This window comes from Leptonychotes weddellii, chromosome 6 (assembly GCF_054177405.1).
Source record: "Leptonychotes weddellii isolate Sample4059 chromosome 6, ASM5417740v2, whole genome shotgun sequence".
NCBI lineage: Eukaryota > Metazoa > Chordata > Mammalia > Carnivora > Phocidae > Leptonychotes > Leptonychotes weddellii.
Window position 1 is genome coordinate 993,709 of NC_138374.1, and position 18,357 is coordinate 1,012,065.

Genomic DNA, 18,357 nt, shown 5'->3' on the forward strand with positions numbered 1-18,357 from the left:
GAAGGTTCTAGATGGAGACAGATCTGGTGATGTTGGAGATTGGAACAGGGAAAGAGGTTTACGGTTTTGCAAAAATATGTAAATCTTGGGCGCCCAGGTGGCTCAGCTGGTTAAGCGTCCGACTCTTGATGTCAGCTCAAGTCTTGAGTTCAAGCCTGTTTCCTGCGTTGGCAGCAAGGATGTGGGTGTGGCCTGGCTCCGTGATCATGTCTCACCAGGACCCGGACACGGGCCCCAGCAGAGCCCCAGAAACCTGGCTGTGAGGACACACTGACCCAACAGATCTGGGCTAGCAGGAACACGGGGACCACCAGGTTGGACCTTCAGGGGCTGCCCTGGATCATGGCAGCTTCACCAGAAGCCCGGATTCAAGGGTGGAGCTGTCCGTGTCCCCCCAGAGGACACAGCTGGTCACCACTGGGAATGGACGTCAGCACAGGTACCGGAGTGCCTGGCAGTGCGAGGTGTGGGGGACCTTCCCTGACCCGTCCAGCTCTTCTTCCCAGTGACCATGCACACCCTGCTCCCAGGGCGAAGACACCCTCTGGGAACATCCCACACCTGGGAGCAGAACTGGGGCCATTTCTACGAAGCAGGAGAGGCCAGCCCAGCCCAGCAGCTCCTTCTCCTGGGTCAGAACCCTGGGGGGCGCAGGCACAGGCCTCAGGCCAGAGCCACACCCTCCTGGCCCATCTGGTCGGAATGTGGGTGCAGGTCCTCCAGCCCAACCCTCTCCCTCGGAGCGCCTGGCCGTGGGTCACGCCAGCATCCCTCTGTCTGGCTGCGTCTGGCCAGCAGGCCTGGATTCGGGCACGGTTCCCAGGCCCCCTTCCTTGAGATGAAGCACCAGCCCTGCCCCTTCCCCGCCCAGAGGTGGAGCAGAGCTGTCCCCGGGGGTGGTCAGCCGTGCAGCCAGCAGGAATGTCCCTGAGGGCCCCACGCATAAGCCACTGGTGGGAAAATGAAGTCAGGGCCACACACCAGCAGCTTCTCACCCGGACGCCTTTAATTGACCCGATTCCCGGGGGCCTGGGGCGCAGGCCGCCGTCGGGGCTGCGGGGGGCATGCAGCTTGCCGGCTACAGTTGTCCCCAACGCACAAAACCACTGCTCTAACCAACTACTGCAATGCACACTTAGTAGTAAAAGGACAGCATCTCAGCTAAAGGATCCTAAGACTCCCCTGGAGACAGGCAACTACGCGGGCCAAGTTTGGTCCTTGGCAACGTGTACAAACAAGGCCGCCCTTCGCTAAGTTCCCGATGGGTCCCTGAAGCCTTGTGGGTGCTCCCCCCACGCCAAGCGGACAGGGAGAGGAGCCGGCGGGAGGCCCGGGGCTTTGCAGGGCAGTGATCCACAACAGGGAGAAGGGAGCAAGCGCCCCGAACCTGCAGCCTGGCCCGCTGTCCGTGCATCTGTGAGGGCCTGGGGGTTGTGGTGGGCCTGGCCGGGTGGCAGCCCTGCCTTCGTGCAGCATCTGGCCGTCCTTCAGGGCCACCACCTCCAGCCTCCTCAACCTGGCAGTGAAACCCCCCTCTCCTTGCACGGGCTCCTCCTACAAGACCTGGGACCCCAAAAGGGGAGTTTCGGGGGGAAGGTGAGGCCAAGCACCTTTCAGGTAAATTCAACAAAGGGAGAGCTAAGTGAGGTGAGCGGCCCCCACCAGCCGCTGCCCTGTGGGACAGCACCAACTCGCTGGGCCCCAAGGGGACGCCTAGGACAGCGAGGTGATGTTGGAACGTCCGCCGGGGGGGGCCATGATCTTCTGAGCCGTGCGTCGGGCAATGTGGTCGTCAGCCTGAGACCCTGCAGAAAAGGCGGGTGTGAGGGCGGGGGCGCGGCCACACTGGCTGCAGCTGTGACCACGGCGGTGGCTGCCGCGTCCCCAAGCACCCACACCGCGGACAGCCTGGCGCGGGGAGGAGGCGACCCGCCGATGCTCCCACTTTGAGGCAGGGGTGCCCAGGAAGTGCGGCCGGAGGCCAGGCCTGCTCATCCGGCCCGTGGGTCTCAGCCCTGTGGCCGGAGAAGGCTGCCCCTGGCTTTTAAGACGTCCCTGGCTTTCCAGGGGCAACTGGCCAGGTCCTGTGTGTCCAGGAAGCGAGCAGGGACTGTCACCCAAGAGGGCGGTCAGGCCAGGACATCGGGGGCAGGAAGAGGGAGGGTCTGGCTCTGGTTTGCAGGGAGGACCTGGGGCCCAGGGCCTCTGCAGGAACCCGCCACACAGCGTGCCAGGACCCCGACCACAGGCCCAAGCAGCGGCCGGCACACCGGGCCACCTGAGCCCTCCAGAGCATCCCCATATGTCCCCATAGGCTCATCGACCCCTTCCTTATGTGCCTCACATGCAACTCTGAGACTGGAGGGGCTGGACCCCACGTGGCACTCGGGTTCCCACAGAGGCATCCCACGCTCACCCCTAGGCTCAGAGTGAAGCCCTCTCCTCGGCATGGCTGGTGCAAGGTGGGGGTCACTGCGGCCACTCTGGGGCGGACGCCGGGGCAGGACAGGATTTCCCCACAGGTCCACACCCCGGGCCTGGGCCCCGGGAGGGCAGGCGGAAGCATGTCCTGCCCCCAGTCCCCACCCTGCCCAGTCTGCGGGTGGCTGTGGATGGAGTCTGCAGCCTTGCTGAGCTCGCCCCCTGACAGGCTGAGCCCTGGTACCTGTGACCCCAGGGGCCCTCCTGCCCCTGCGGATGGCCCCGCAAAGCGCCCCCCGCCCCGCTCCACTCACCAGACAGGCTGAACCCCGACCGATGCAGGTTGCGCACTGGTGGGACCGAGATCTTCCCTGGGCAGGACGCACGGGCCTGGGCACTGCCCCCCAGCTTGGCAGGCACCATCACCTCATGGACGGGCCCATCGTAGAGGCCTCGGGGCACGCCGTGGATCTCCGCCAGCTGCAGGGCCGAGGGGCCTGGGCGTGAGGGGGGCTGAGCGTGCTCCGCTCCACGGGCCCCCCTCGGTCGGGCTCCAGAGCCCAGGGCTCCCCGCGTCCACCTGCACACTTGCACGCACACGTCTCCGTGCCCACACACGTGCACACAACTCCTCCTGCCCCCGAGGCTGGGTGGCAGTGCCCTGGGTTGGAGGACACCACTCAGACGGGCAGCCCTGAGCAGGTGGCCTCTTCTGGGAATGGAAAACCAGCCCCGACAGCCCCTGCCTCCTCAGGACCCACGGTTCTGTGGCCCCAGAAGAGCCCCCACTCCAGCCCGGAGGAGGCCCTGGGTCTCCCTGAAAGTGGCCCCAAGGCCAGAGACCTTTCCCAGCAGCCACCACGACAGACGAACGGGCCACGAACCGAAGCAAAACCGCCCCGTGTGCTTGTGTTTCCTGTGGGCGCCTCCCTTGGGATTCGTGTCTAGACTCACGATGGTGGCCAGCCCTGGGGGGGTCACCACGGCGTGGCGGCTCGCACCGCCGAGCGGCAAGTGTGGGGCTTCGAGTCCCAAGGATTTGGGTCTGAGTCCACACTCCCCCGATCACCCTGGGGGAGGGCCTGGGAGCCCTCCACCTCTCCGTGCGTCGGTGGTACGTGGTGCCCCGGACCCCCCACCCCACCGAGCAGGAGGGCTGGGGATGCCGGGCCTTCTGGCCTGGACGCTGCACCTTGGCCGGCGGGGCCGCCTTCTCAACGTCCCTCCTGGGGGAGCAGCTGCGCGGCCCTCACCACCTGAGACCCCCGTGTGTTTGCGAGTTAGACCCCTGACCCGGCCCGCCTTGCTCCGATTCAGACGCCATCCTTCTACAAAACTGCGTAATGCAGACCTGTGTGTACCGTGCGTGTGTATGTGCGCGTGCGTGAGCCACCAATACGTGCTGTGCGTGCGTCCCCAACGCGTGCTGTGCGTGTGCCACCCACACGCGCTGTGCGTGCGCCAGCAGTGCGTGCTGTGCGTGCGCGTGCGTGAGCCACTGACACGTGCCGTGGGGGGGGCCTAGGCAGACAGACGCCTGGGGCACCCGGCGACGCAGTGCGTAGCCCAGCAGAGGGAAGAGGACTCACAGCTTCTAAGCTCGCGAAAGCTGTTGGGGAAACTGCGTGTCCCTGCGTGTTTGTTCACGGGCACGGCTGCGCACGGGGACGCGCACGGGGAGCCCGGGCTGCCTGCGCTGCAGCCTATCGCTCTCCCGGGGCGGCGGCGCCCACTGATGTTTGTAACACAGCCGCTACTAAGCGCCCGCCCGCCCCGCCGGCCCCGCCGCCCCCGCCGCCCCCGCTGCCCCCGACCCCGCTGGGCAGGGCCGACCTGGAGGAGCAGCCTCGCGGACCCGCAGCGCTCCGCGCCTCCCCCGCCGGGCTGGGGCCTTACCCGGTTGCGCGCCTTTATCCGCTTATAGACGAAGTCGGGGAACGTCTTCCGGGGGATGAAGCGGCCAGCCCCGGGGGTGACGAACAGGTTCCCGTCCTCCAGCACAACCCTGCCCTGACTTATGACCACCGTGGGGGCTCCTCGGCACTCGAGGCCTTCAAAAATGTTGTACTCCACGTTCTGGGGAGACAGGGGGGAGCGTCTGGCTCCCAGCGCTACGGCCCCGGTTCCCCTCAGCGCACTGTGGGCCGACCAGCATCCTCGGAGGCTGGTGCGCCCGCTTTAGGACCTCCGACAAGAACCGTCACCTCGGCAGGGCCGGAGTTCAGAAGGAACTGGGGAGGTGGGGCAGGGGCGGGTGCTCATCCTGAGGGCTGCCCGGCCCGGCCCTGACCCGGAACCTGACCCGGACCCGGGCCCGGACCCGGACCTGTACCCAGACCCTGACCTGGACCCGGACCCGGACCCGGGCCCGGACCCGGACCTGCACCCAGACCCTGACCTGGACCTGGACCCGGACCCGGACCTGGTCCCTGACATTGACCTGGACCCGGGCCCAGACCCTGACCTGGCCCCTGACCCGGACCCGGACCTGGACCTGGACCCGGACCCGGACCTGGTCCCTGACACTGACCTGGATCCTGACCTGGACCCAGACCCAGACCCTGACGCTGACTCGGGCCCTGACGCTGACCTGGTCCCTGACGCTGACCTGGATCCTGACCTGGACCCGGACCCGGACCCTGATGCTGACCCGGACCCCGACCTGGGCCCTGACGCTGACCTGGTCCCTGACCCTGACCCGGACCTGCACCTGGACCCTGACACTGACCCGGACCCTGACCTAGGGACCAGGCTTCTCTTACCAGGTTGTGGCTCTTGGCAGAAACGATTTTTGTGGCCCTGGGGTTCCAAATAACCAGGTCAGCATCGGAGCCCACAGCCACTCGCCCCTTCCTTGGATACACGTTGAAGATTTTGGCTGCGTTTGTACTGGTCACAGCCACATACTCGTTCTCATCCATCTTCCCTGAGGCCTGGGAAGCAAGACAGCCAAGTTGGGGCGGGGGGTGGGGGTCCTAGGCTCCAGGCTTGTGTGTGGACGGGGGCCCCCGTCCCCCAGGCGGCGAGCGGCGTCAGGATCATGTGCCCAGGGTGCCGCCGCCTGCGAACTCCCAGGTCCCTCTCAGGCTGCGCACGAACACGGTGCTCGCTGCGTGTCAGTCAATGTGAGGTTCTGACGATGTCTGTGTCCCCTGAAGGACAGGACAGCCCCACCCCACCAGGTGGCCTAGGGAAGCAGGGCGGTGAGAGAGGCCTGGGGTCAGGGCTGGAGTTTGGGGGTACAGGCAGTCTGAGGAAATCTCAGGCATTCTGGGGAGACTAGCAGCGCAGAGTGTAATTCCACAGGAGACAGGAACCCCACTCTCCCAGATGCTTTCTGCGGGTGACATGAATCTGGGGGAGGGCCTGGCCGCCTCACAGTGCCGGGGGTCTCCTCCAGGGGGACCAGAACCGCTTGTCCCGGGAGTCCTGGATGGCAGGGCTGGGGGCGGCAACACCCCGGGGAGCCCACACTCCCTGCACAGGGAGTGCTTAGTGGTCAGTGGCCTCCCTTTCCGACACCCTGCGTGGAGCATGGCCTGCGGCCCCCACTCTACTCACCACACATTTCTCCCAGACCACAGACATGCGCTCCTCGATGCCGTTCGTGCCCTCGGGGATGAGTGTGAAGTTGTCTTTGCCGACGGCCTTCTGGGCAGTGGTGAAGGTGCAGTGGGCACTGCCGGTCACCTGGAGGTCCCCACTGAGAAAAGTCGGGGTCGGGGGAGCCCACGGTGGCCTGATTTTCCTGAGCCAGCAAAGGCCGCCATCGGCTCTGTCCCCCTCCCCGGCCAGCACAGCCCACAGGTGCTGGAGGGTGTCTGGGAGAGCTGGGCAGAGCTGTCACCCCTGGGTAGGGCACAGGAGGGCCGGGGCAGATGAGTGTGGGGCCTCGGCCCGGGACATCCTGGGCCAGTGTTTGTGCAGAAGTCGGAGCTGCCGGCGGATCGAGGCCACAGGGGGCGGGGGGGTGTGGAGCTCGCGGGCCACAGCGGGGCCACCCTGGAGCAGGTCCCTACCTGGACAACAGGGAGGTGAGGTGGTCTGCAGTGCTGGGGTCCGGGTTGACGGGGGGCGATGTGACGAAGGCCGCGGCCTTTGCCCAGTTCTTGCTCCAATAGTGTGAGCCGTCGGTCCCCAGACTGGCAGTGATGGGTTCCCCGAACACGACCACCCCTGCAGTGAGACCCGTGAGAGGGGCCCCAGCCGGCCTGCATGCCCCCCAGGACCCGGGCAGGGTGGGGAGCCTAGCGCTGTGCTGGTGATAACCCCCAACTATCCCTCAATTTCCCGACGCTGGACGGCTTCCCACGCGGGGGGCCTCTCCGGACCCGCTCCCCCACACCGCCTGCCGGGGAAGCAGCCGGGCGACGGCTGCGGGGAGACACGGTCCGCTCTGCCCGCCCCTGCCTGTCCGAGGCCTGTCCCCGTGGACCCCAGTTCTTCTCTGTACCCCCTGCCTCCTCCAGCTGCGGGGTGCTCTATGGGCAGACCCTGACCCAGCGAACAGTGATGTGGGGCTCCCAGGGGTCCAAGTTCCATCACACATGGAATCGGGCTCCGCGTCCCCCACGCACACGCCACACTCACACAGACACAGCATACGTTCTGTCACTTCCGGGCAAACAGGGCCCACAGGTGAGCAGCTGCGACCCGGACGAGACAGGAGACTGGGCCCCGCCTGTAGAGGGACTGCCTCCCTCACGGGCCACAGACCCGAGACCCCCCACCAGGCCAGGCAGGGCAGCCCCTGCTTCTCGGGCCTGTCTGCTCCGAGCCCCAGGGTAGCCAGCCGAGCGCCCGGTCCTGAGACGTGACCCCTGACCCCCAGGAGCTCCCCCCACAAGTGTGCGGGGCCAGGGCCTGGCACTCACCCCTGCGCTTGGCTTGGGCGACCACGTCGGCCGCACCCTTGCTCATCACTTTGGTGACGTACAGGGGGCAGTTGGCCTGCTTGGCAACAGTGACAGCGCGGTACACAGCCTCGGCCTCCACCTGGGGACGGGGGTCGCTCAGGCGGGCCAGGGCCCTGGGCCTCCTCCTGACCACCACCCCTGGATCCTGGGCCCAGAGGGGGCACCGTGCATGACTGAGGACCCCGCCTGTGGCTCAGTGCCCAGGATCTGGGTTGACCCAAGCAGTACCCAGAGCCCGTCCTCACCGCCTTCTTGGTCTTCGGTAGAGGCCTTGGGCCACCAGTGGTCGTGGGGGCACATGAGCCCAGTGGGGGGAGGGCCCGCTGATTCACCCCTCCCAGAGGGGGACAAGCGCATCACAGCCCTGCCCCGCCATGGGGTCAGGGTCTGCCCCTGTGCAGAGGCAGTCTGGGGTGCAGTCAGGGTTGGGGTGGCTCTCAGCAGGCAAGCTCCTACCTCCTCGGGGCGGCTGAGCACGTGGCCCTCAGGGCCGGTAATGCCGAGCTCCAGCAACCGCTTCTGCTCCTAAATAAACCAACAGGACAACACACTCCAGCCCAGGTGCAGCCAGAGCCCTGCAGAGCCCCAGTCTGGGTGTGATGCCCAAGAGGCCCTGCCCCTGAGATAAGCCCTGCCCCCCACATCTCACATGAGCCTCGCCCCCAAGATGAGCCCTACCCCCCATCTCTCACGTGAGCTCTGCTCCTGAGATGAGCCCTGCCCTCCACATCTCATGTGAGCCCTGATCCCCAATCTCTCATGTTAGCCCTGACCCGGAGATTAGCCCTGCCCCCTGACTCTCACGTGAGCCCTGCACCCCTAAACTGAGCTCTGGGCCACCAGGTCCCCCAGAATCACCAACTGCAGAGAACTCAGAATGGAGGAGGAGGGTGGGTGACCCCAGATCCCTAAATTACAGATGAGGTGCAGGGCTTGGTGAGGGCACCCTGCCTGCCATACTGGGTTCCACCAGTGAGGACATGCCCAGGGGTGTTGGGGGCTCTGCAGTTGGGGTGGACAGACTGCATCTTCCCCAAGCTTGCCCTTGAAGATCTGTACCTCAGTGGCCTCTTGCATAAACGAAGATGTGGATGCCAAGCTTCACCATGAAGAATGCGGGAGAAGCAGAATGCCATGGACCCAATAACCAGACTCCCCAGCATTGGTGGGGTGTCTCCCAGGCACGCTCTGCCCACCCACCTGTGTACTGAGCTGTACCCACCACATTCTCCTAACCATGCCGCCGGGCCTGGCCTTGGACCAGAGAGGCACGTGAAGCACTCGATGCCCTCATGGCGGGGCGGGTGGACAAGTTACCTGGGAACCCCACGTGGCCCTCCCCAGGTGTCACCACCTTCGAGCTTGGGATGGGGCTGAGCCTGACCCGCCAGGAAGCTTCTCTGTGGGTCTGGAATGCCAGGGAGGTGTGCTGCTATGTGTGGCCCTGTGAGGAGCCCCCAAACCTCCCAGGTACCCCACAGCACCTGCACCTGGGGGCGCCTACCCCACAGCCCAGGGCCCAAGAGGCAGGCACGGGACCAGCACATGTGCTCAGTGGTCGGAAGGAACACAGGTCCAGCTTGGGGGGGCCTCCATCCACAGGGGCAGAAGGCACTGGGAAACCCCATATCAGCCCCCCAAAAGCAACATTTTGGTTCTGGGGAACTTCTGATAAGCGTGATGATCATGAAAAATCTGCTACGGCCAAAAGCCCCCCAGGCTCCTCCAATTCCCTGCTGGCTTGCCCTCTGATTCTGGGCAACCTACTCACCAGAATATATTCACTATTCCCCACCCCGGGCTTTGTGGGATGAAGAGCTCACTTCTGCGTGTCTAGGAGCCACCCCTGCCCCTCACCAACCCCCGCCCACCCTGCAGGCAGCCCGCCCGGAACCTGACCTGGACCCGGGCCCAGACCCGGACCTGTACCCAGACCCTGACCTGGACCCGGACCCAGACCCTGACCTCCTCCACGATGTCCCCGTTCTCTGCGTGCACTTGCGCCAGGGCACCCAGGTCCCGGATGATGCTGAAGATCTCATACATCTGGGAAGAGGGCACACGAGGTGTGTGGGGCTGCGTCCATCCTGCTGGCAGCCTGAAACACCTGCTGTGCCCTCCTCTCAACACCTGCCCTCACCTGGCCGTCTGTGCATTGGCACCTATCCTTGTACGCTGTGAAGACCAGGAAGGAGTTCACACCTGGAGGAGAGGCAAGAGGGGTCAGACGCTCGGCTGTTGTCGGTCGGATGCCCAGGAGCCTCCACTGCTCCCGAATCTCCTCCCACGGGCGCCTGGTCCGAACTAACACGTCAGCTCCGCTATGAAACTCTAATGCGGTTTCAGCTTTAGGACTTTTGATTAAAAGAGCTTAAGCCTTGTTTCCCGACTGGTTGTTGCAACACAGGCAGCATAGAGAACTGTGGGTTTGAAAGCATTCTGCTCCTAAAAAGACCTTCAAGGTCTAGGAAGATGTGCAGCCCTCGTCCTTCACCCGGGGCAGGAGACAAGGGGACTGGGACAGCTAAGGGCAACTACAGGACACATCCCTCAGATGGAGAGGTGGATGACCTCCTCGTCTGGATCCTCTGGAAGTAGAACAGACCTTCAGTATGTCCAACTTCTCCCCAACTCCCAAACACCTCCCCCACCCCGGGGTCAGACGGATGCAGAGTCCAGCCTGGCCAGGGGCCCCAGGGAAGCGCCCCTTCCCAGCCAGGGCTAGGGAAGCCCAGGCCCCCAGGCCAGCCTCGGGAGATGCCCTTACCTTTGTCCTTGACCAGGGCCTCCAGCTCCTCCCGGATGCTCTCGTGCCAACGGGGGATGTCCACGTGCAGGGAGTAGTCACAGCAGGCCCCACTGTCCGCGCGCTCCCGCCACTGCTCATAGGCCACCAGGAGGCTCACGCCCACGTCGGGGAACACATGGTCCACTGTGGGGGGCACTGCGGTCAGCCGAGCCCCCACTCCGGTTACTGGGAACCACCCTGGCCTCCAGGGGAGACGGGTTTCATGTTCCCGAGAGATCAGAAAGTGCACCTGGGGAGCAGTGGAGAGGCCGCGGGCCCCTTACGCGGGGCTGCTGCCACCATGAACATGCCCATCGGCCCCACATCCCCCAGCCTTTCTCTGAGCAGAGGAAGAGGGGCCGGATTCGAGCCCCCCTAGTCCCTGATGGACACATTCACCCCAAGGAGCACTGGTGGCAGTTAAGGTGTCTTAACCTCCCACACAGGTGTCTACCGGAGGGAGGCGCACCTGGAGGGCCCGAGGAGGGCAGGGTGGGGCGGGGCAGGTGCGGGCGCCGTCCATGGTGCTGAAGCTGGGCAGCCTGCCCGGAGCAGCGGCATGGGGCTGGTTTCCAGGGCTGGTCTCCCTTGCTTGTGCCTCACGGACTACACGCACCTCCAACAGCGCCCCCCCACCCCTGGGGAGACCAGGGGTGCATGGCTGCTGCGCTGTCACTCCCCCCACCCAGCCTCAGGTCCAAGGTCCAAACACTGCTCACGGCCTCTCCTGGGCACAGGGAAAGAGCTCAGAGGAGGGGTGGCCAACAAGAAGGCACACCCACCCAAGGGTTACTGGCCCACGCTGTGCCTTCCTCCAGCGCACCCCTCATGGAGGCCCCCCTGCTTCCCACCGCTCAGATCTCATGCCCAGGGCCCCGTGGGAGTGTGTGCCACCCCACCCTGCGGTCCCTCCGCAGCTCCAGCCTGGGCCTGGCAGGCTGAGGAAGACACACGGCTCGGCAGAGGCCAGCCTTGCGCCTGCAGCATCTGTCCATCCTCACGGGGACACCCCACGGCTTGTCTGATGCCTCGGCATGGGCACGAGCAGGTGACAACCACAAAGGTGTCCTGGCCAGCCTTGGCCACCAGTGACGAACATGAGCTGTGGCCAAAAATGGCCAGTCTCCTTAGTCAAACTAAAAAACGGATCATTGTTGGCTTTTTTTTTGCCTGGTGGTTGAGTAATGGCTAAATACCACTTGCGAAGTAGCCCAGGGTCTGGAGGCAGCAGTGACAGAAGGCACCGTGCACCACGCACAGCAGAGCACCTCGTGAGCGCAGCCCACCCTCCTAGCCTTCTAGGGAGGGTCTTCCTCCTCCTCCTGCTCAGGTTAGCAGAGTGTGACTTCTAAAAGTTAGCTGAGTTACCTGCAGCCAAACAGCCCGAACACGGTGCAGCCAGCGTTCAACTAGGCGTGAGAGGCCAGGGGTTAACCACAGCAGAGACGCCTGCACTCACACCGCGGAGCTGACGGCGTCCAAGGCCGCCAGAGCAGGGGCTGGGTCCCGTCCTGGCTCTGCGCTTACCACCGTCAAGTCCACCACAGGCAAGCCCATGCACCTTGCAAGCTGCTAGGTGGGGCTTGCCTGCCGAGCTCCCACGGCATATGAGCTGCAGCCCAGCACAGGGCCAGCACTAAACAGAGGGCGAGCATCTCTGCCATTCTTTTCCTAAAAACACAGCCTCCTTCTTGACACAGCCAGGGACTTCGTGCAAACCAAGCTTCAGAGGTGCGGGGCTCAGGAGCAAATGTGTCTGTTTTAGACAACACGACCCCCTCCGTGTGCGCAAGACATTTTGGTTTTGAAAACCTAGTCCCTGGCCAGCTGCCAGCTTCCCAGGAAATAATAAATTCCTGGGCACACATCCATTTGCTCCTGTGGAAACCCCAGGAGCATTCCAGAGCTGGCCAAGGCAAGATGACTCACAATGCAAACGGGGAAAACAAAAGAGTATGCAAGGATTTCCTAGATTGAAAGGTAATAAAGGGAAACAGACCCCTAAAAATGCCCCATTTTAAGGCTCTTCCCACAACACACAAGCTTGGCTAGTAGAACAAGGCGTGGGATGGGTGCCCCGCACACCAGGAGACACTCACGGATCATGGTGGTCCCTCCCGCTAGGGCGGCCTTGGTCCCCTGGCAGAAGTCGTCTGCAGGGGTCATGCCCAGGACAGGCATCTGCAGCCTCGTGTGGACGTCAACGCCGCCTGGCAGGACCAGCAGGCCATGCGCATCGATGGTTTTGATGCCCCCAGGGACAATGAGGTTTTCTCCGATTTGTCTGAAAGCAACACAGATTTCACTGGTTATCAAGAGCCTGGATCAGAACACAAACGGTGAGGCAGGGAAGCATCTGCTTGGGCCCCTGGAGGAAAAGGGCAGCACAGTCAAGACTTCGCTGACCAGGCCCCTGGAAACCATGAGAGAGCACGACACCCCACCAGGGGTTTGAGACGGTCACACGGAGGATCGGACCTGGGCCTGCGTGACTGCCCTTGTGACGTCCATTGGCCTTCCATGTGCTGTTCTACTGACCGGTGGCTGGAGCGTGTGCAGACAACGAGCAGAGAAGCTAACAGGTGCGGTAAGTATTTATTGAGCACCTGCTGTGAGCCCCAAATCGTCCTAAAGCTATGATAACACAAATGAATGTCCTGCTTCCTGAGACCTTGCCACTAACTGGTGAGATCTCTCGTGACTCAAGGCCTGGGCTTGAGCTGGGTTTTAGAAAAGGAAAAAAAAAAAAAAGAAATTTAGGTGGAATTCACCCAAAAGTAAACTTGTGGATAATCTGTGATCAATGTGTACACATGTGCTCTGTGAAGATATCTGAGGCAGAAACTCACTTTATCAAACCATCTTCCACATACAGATCAGCATAGAAGGACTGGTCATCATTGACGATCTTCCCACCTTTGATCAAAAGGCGGTCGCTCTATTGGAAACAAATGGAAGATGGGTAAGTTTTCTCCAAACCTAGTTCCTCAGCATCGTCCCTATAACTTCTTACCCTGGGATTATGCTCGAACCCCTCGGGCACGATGCGTATGCACAGAGGTGGACACAGAAGCCTGCGCTGTCCTCCACCCCCCAAGGATGGAGCGGAGGTGACCGGCGGCAGGGCGGCTCGGCGGGGGCTCCCACAGGCCCCGAGCAGGTCCCACACCCACAGGGCAGGCAGGGCCCGCAGTGTGGCCTCGCCAAAGGCACAGCGCCCCACGGGGGCCAATGTGGGTGAAGGCGTAGCAATGAAATGCATTACATTTAAATAGTTATCGCCTAATTCATAGAGCTCAGGCTGAGGTCAGAGGGGGACAAAGTCACAGGATCCCACCCTGGCCTGGAGGGTCGGCCCCCCTCGTCAGCCCACACAGAGGCAGCTCCTGGATGGCAGCTGGGCTCCGGTTCATACCAGAATGGTGTGGCCTATCGTGGTGCCAAATGTGGGGGTTAGAGCAGTGCCCCAGCAGGCAGGGTCCCTACCCCGGGGGGGAATGCCTCCCAGCACAGGGAGACAGACAAGGATGACAGATTACACAAAGCCATCGCAGACTGTGACAGACCAAGAACACAAAGAGGCTGATGTCACAGCGTGATGGGAGAGGAGGCTGGGCTGCTTCAGGGACAGAGAAGGGCCTACTGGAGTGTCCAGCTGGACATGAAGTGGCCAAGGACGGTGTTCCCGGCCAGGGGACAGCCCCTGCAAAGGCCCTGAGGCAGGAACAAGCTTGAGTTGATACCGGACACAAGAGGAAATGGGCCAGAACCTTCTGAGGGGAGGGGTGAGGGGACCGAGAGCCTGATGCAGGTGGGACATGCTGGGCTTGGGGTGTCAGTGGGCTCCACTGGGGGGGCCTGAAGCAGGGGTTTGAGCACGGTCTGGTGGATCACATTGGCTCTGTGTAAAAAGTAGAATGTGCTGCTTGAGAATGGAACCAGGGCCATAGCCTACTGCCGTCTGAGCCTGAGCAGGTGAGATGGGGGGCCTCAGGCCAGAACCCTGGGGCCGAGCAGAGATGGGGTCCAAGAGGCTGGGAGTCGGGCAGGCAGGAGCTGCTGATGGAGAGGCCATGGGGGTGAAGGGCCAGGAAGACATTGGGGTGATCACAGGTCGTGGTGCTGCCTGGAGGTATCCCAGATGGGTGACCAAAGTGCCAGCAAGCGAGGTCAGCTGTTGGTGGGTCACCACCACAGCGTGGAGCTGTGGCACCAGGTGGGGGTTGATCTAGGGCTCGGCAGCCATAAACCACTTCTAGGAACCTCACCAAATGGTGGAGAAGGAGCGGAGAGGGGCAGAAAGTGGAGTCATGCATGGAACATTACACGGTTGTCAGGGGTGATGGTCTGACCTCAGGTGAGAATTACGGGCAGAGACATGGAAAATGAGCAGAGACACAGAGTGCAGAACGCTGTGGATGGGAACCCAGCTCTGCGGCCCTTTTTCTATCACTCAGTTTGAGCCTCAGCACTCCCTCTGACCTGTCCAGGCATGTGGACCTCACAAGGAGGTCTGGCCCCTTGCCTGGGGCTTCCAAGTGTCCACCCAGAGGCCAGGCCAGGGCTCTTCGCACACCATCAGCCTGATGCCACGGGAGCCAAGCTGTGCAGTGTGATTAGCAAGAACCTACGAGACGGCTGAAGCAACACACAGCCCACTACGTGGGAGCCTTACTGCATTATCCTCCGCTCTTCTTGATATCCATGTGGACCGTGTTCTCAGGATTCTAGTCACTAGTAAAACCACCACCCACCGTCTGTCTACACAACAGCTGACAAACTGCCACAGGCCAAAGGCCGCCGCCAGTGGACCGACTCATTCTCAGATAAACTCAAGGACACCCAGGAAGGGGAAGGCTTTGGGCAGAAGAGACTTGTGGTCTGCGTGTTCCCCACTGTCCCCCAGTTAGGAAGATCTGCGTGTCCCCCACTATCCCTCAGTTAGGAAAAGACCTGTGGTCACTACACTTCTACACTCCTCCGCTGTCGGGCACCTGAGCTCAGACTTTGGAAACTGTCCTGGGTTTGGAACCAAGAAGGAAGTGCAGCTGAGATGCAGGGCTGTGCTCATCCGACCAGGCTGCAAGTTCCCCTAAACCAGATGCCTTGTGTCTGTCCCACCCGCACCCAAACCTGTGCTTGCCGCTTGGCAGGCTTCCCGCATCATCTGGACCCTGAGCCAATCTGGAGGCAGGAACCCCTCCTGAACGGGAATGGAGGGGGTCTTTCTTCCCTGAGCATCTCTCAGGAAGTGAACCCGGCAACTCCGCCACCCTCCGGCTGAGGTCAGCTCCAGAGTCGGGTCTTAGCCCCGCCGGCGCCCCCTGCCCCCGTCCAGGTGGCGCCGGGGCGCCTCCCTCCCTCCCTCCGCCTGGCTTCTGGAAGGGGCGGCTTTGTTTCCCGGCAGCTCGGGATGGACCGTCTGACCATCCGCACCCGTGCATGTGGTTGTTGGGGGGAGGGTGTCTCTCCTTCCGAGGTCTGGGGCTGCCAGAGTGCCCGCTCAGCCGCGACCAGTGAGCGCTCGCCTCCCCTGGGGTCTCCGAGCCCGGGTTCAGTAGAGGGGTCCGGGCCTCCAGGGGCTCCGGGCTGAGTCGCTTTGTCTCGGACAAAGAGCTCCCAGCACGGCGGACGCGCGGTCCGAAGCTAGCCAGAGGCGCCGCGCGGGGAACAGCATCCGCGCCCCAGGCCTGGCCGGCGGTGCCAACAAAAGGCCGCGTCTGCCCGCCAACCCCCGGGCAGAGCCCCGAGACCAAGTTCGCCCGCCTCGGCGCCCGTCCACCGCGGGGAGGGAGGCACCTCTGCGCTTTGCGGAGGAGGCCCCTCCCGGCCCCGCGCCCTCCCCGGGCGCAGAGGAGGTCCCGGGAAGGCGGCATGGCCTGGGACCTGTGCGTGCGGCTCGGGAAACGGGTCCGGGGAGGCGCTCGCGGAAAACCCGGCCGCCGGCGGCGCGGGAAGGAACCCGGCGGGAAGCGCCAGCGGCGGGACAGAAGCACGCACCGGGGCTAGACCCGGAGGGCAGAGCGCTAGGAGCGGAGCCGGGACAGTCCACCCGGGGCGGTGGGCAGGGGGCGTGGGGTGAAGGGGGGGCTGGGTGCGGGGCTCACCGTGATCCGGGGGATGCTCTTCTTGCCCTGGAAGGACATCCTGCTCCTCCGGCCGGCGCGGTTGCCTCACTCGGCCCGCGCGGCCTAGCTCAAGCGGAGCTGGGCTGGGGGTCCCGGGCGGAGGCGCGCAGAGCCCGGGAGCGTACGTGGGGGCGCAGAGCGTCCGAGTGCGAGCACGCCAGGGCGCACGGCTCCCGTTCCGAGCCCCGCCCCCGGGCCCGCCCCGCCCCCGGCCCGCCGCTGCTCCTTTGCATTCAAGCCCCGCCCCAGCCGTGCTGAGGACCTACCAGCTGCGCGGCCCACGGCCCCTGCGGTGGCCACGGGCCGGGGTCCCTGTGCCCCAGGCCCACGCGGACCCGCGGACGCATGCTGCGTGGGGAGTGGGAGAGGGCTGCGACAGGTCCTGGCCGCTGTGTGTGCGGAGTTTGCACCCCCGGAAGGAGGGTGGAGAGGTCCCGCAAAGTCCTGCGAGGCCCGCCCTCGCCCCTGCCCCGCGGACCACCGCCAGCTCCCTGGTGACCCGAACACCCAAGGCCGCGGGGACTAAACCTAATCGCAAGTCCAGGCCCAGGCGCTGCGGAAGCCGGACTCCCTCAGGGAGGTGCCTCTGGCCAAAGCCTCGCTCCGTAGCATCCATGGCCCGGGCCTGGATCGGAACGCAGGGCGGTGTACGGGCTCTGGGACCCGGCGGTGGACACACCTCCACAAGGCTGCTCTCCGGAGGCCGCGCGGAGCTCGGGGACAAGGGGAAAAGTTGAGGAGACACAGACAGAGATAGAAAGGGATAGCGAGAGAAAGAGACAGCTACCCAGCGCCCCTGACGGACCAGAGAACCAAAACCAAGGCAGAAGAGGCCGAAAGCGCGGGCTGGGGCTGAGGCGCCGCGCAGGACAGCTTAGTCCCAGGCACAGAGGCGTTCAGTCAGGGAGAGGGAGGCCCCTCCCGATCCCTCAGGCCCCCTCGCAGAGCCTGGGGATTTGGGAAGAGGACCAGCCCCTGGCCCACGCCCCGGCGGCCTCTGCCCTGCGGCTACTACCTGCTGGGGGCCGCGGCCCTGGTTCACGCCGGGCGGCTCTCCCAGACTTGCCGCAGCCTCCAGGCCATGTCGGCCTGGTTCGCCCGGTCCCTCTGGGTCGCCACGTGGCCCGCTGTAAGGCTCTCTAGCCCCAAGGCTCCGACGGCCGCCGCTCGACGCGTCCAGCTGTAGCGTCTTATTCTCAAAGGCGTCCTCCACGCAGCGGAAAACGCCGCCGAGCTTGGGCCGAGCCCGGGGGCCGCCTGCGCCCAGCGTCCCTAGGCCCGCGGGCAGAGGTTCCGCGGGCTCCTGTGGCTGGCGTGCGGCCATGGCGACAGCGGGCGAGGGCTCGCCGGTCCCCCAGCCTCCTGTGGCGGGTGTGCTCGCTGCGCGTGGACCCGGCGGCCCGGGCCTGGCTCTCCCCGCCCCCCTGCCCAACCCCCTGCCGGACCACGAGCCAGCCAGCAAGGGGCTGGCGCTGTCCGCGCAGGGAGTGCTGAACGCGCCGGGCTAGTCCGAGGGCGCGCGTTCCGTCCGAGCGAAGTGCGTGGGTTCCCACCTCCGGCTCAACCGGCAGGGCGGGCCAGGGCACGACTGAAGAAATCACTGTCTATCGCAACTCCAGCCACATTTCTGGGCCCCGTGGGAGGTCCTACGCCCGGCAAGGAAGCTCTGACTCTGAAACGTTTGGCAAGTGGAGAGGGTCAGGAGGATACACCCAGGAGAGCTGCTCCTGACTGTCCTTAAAGCCAAGTTCAAGGCTTTGGGGTGAGACAGGGCAGAGGGACTCAGCCCGCCCAGGGTCACAGGACGACGCTGTCCGTCTGTCAAACCCTGTAGAGACTGACTTTTAAGGAAAAGACATCCCAGCCTTTGTCCTGTTAACGCAGCAGGCATTTCAAAATATAAGTTTGGACAATGAGGGTCACCTTGAGGACACTTGTGCTGGTGCAGCAGGAGCTTTTCTGCAGAGCTAAATCAGCAACTTTCCCACCTCTGGTCCACCTCTGGCTTCCACTCCCCCAAGGTGGTTGAAAACAGCCTCTACTTACCTGTGTGAAGTCCAGTGCAAGTGAAATCTGGTGCCCAGTGTTCTTATTCATGGACAGA

General features: G+C 64.0%; 1 protein-coding gene across 2 annotated transcripts; it reads right to left on the reverse strand.

The window, feature by feature from the left end:
* Nucleotides 1-988: 988 nt before the first annotated feature.
* DPYSL4 (dihydropyrimidinase like 4) lies at nucleotides 989-17,808 on the reverse strand. Of its 2 annotated transcripts, none has more exons than XM_081823283.1 (14): nucleotides 17,269-17,808; nucleotides 12,975-13,063; nucleotides 12,225-12,409; nucleotides 10,105-10,269; nucleotides 9,478-9,539; nucleotides 9,303-9,383; nucleotides 7,794-7,862; nucleotides 7,296-7,416; nucleotides 6,441-6,597; nucleotides 5,983-6,124; nucleotides 5,184-5,354; nucleotides 4,318-4,497; nucleotides 2,736-2,901; nucleotides 989-1,805 (listed from the first exon to the last, which is right to left on the reverse strand). In XM_081823283.1, the coding sequence occupies exons 1-14, from the start codon at nucleotides 17,575-17,577 to the stop codon at nucleotides 1,714-1,716; spliced, it is 1,989 nt and encodes a 662-aa protein (XP_081679409.1). In that variant the 5' UTR covers nucleotides 17,578-17,808; the 3' UTR covers nucleotides 989-1,713. The 2 variants fall into 2 exon arrangements, with proteins under 2 accessions (XP_081679409.1, XP_006732207.1); XM_006732144.3 differs by lacking the exon at nucleotides 17,269-17,808 and adding an exon at nucleotides 16,233-17,125.
* Between the last annotated feature and the right edge of the window lie 549 nt (nucleotides 17,809-18,357).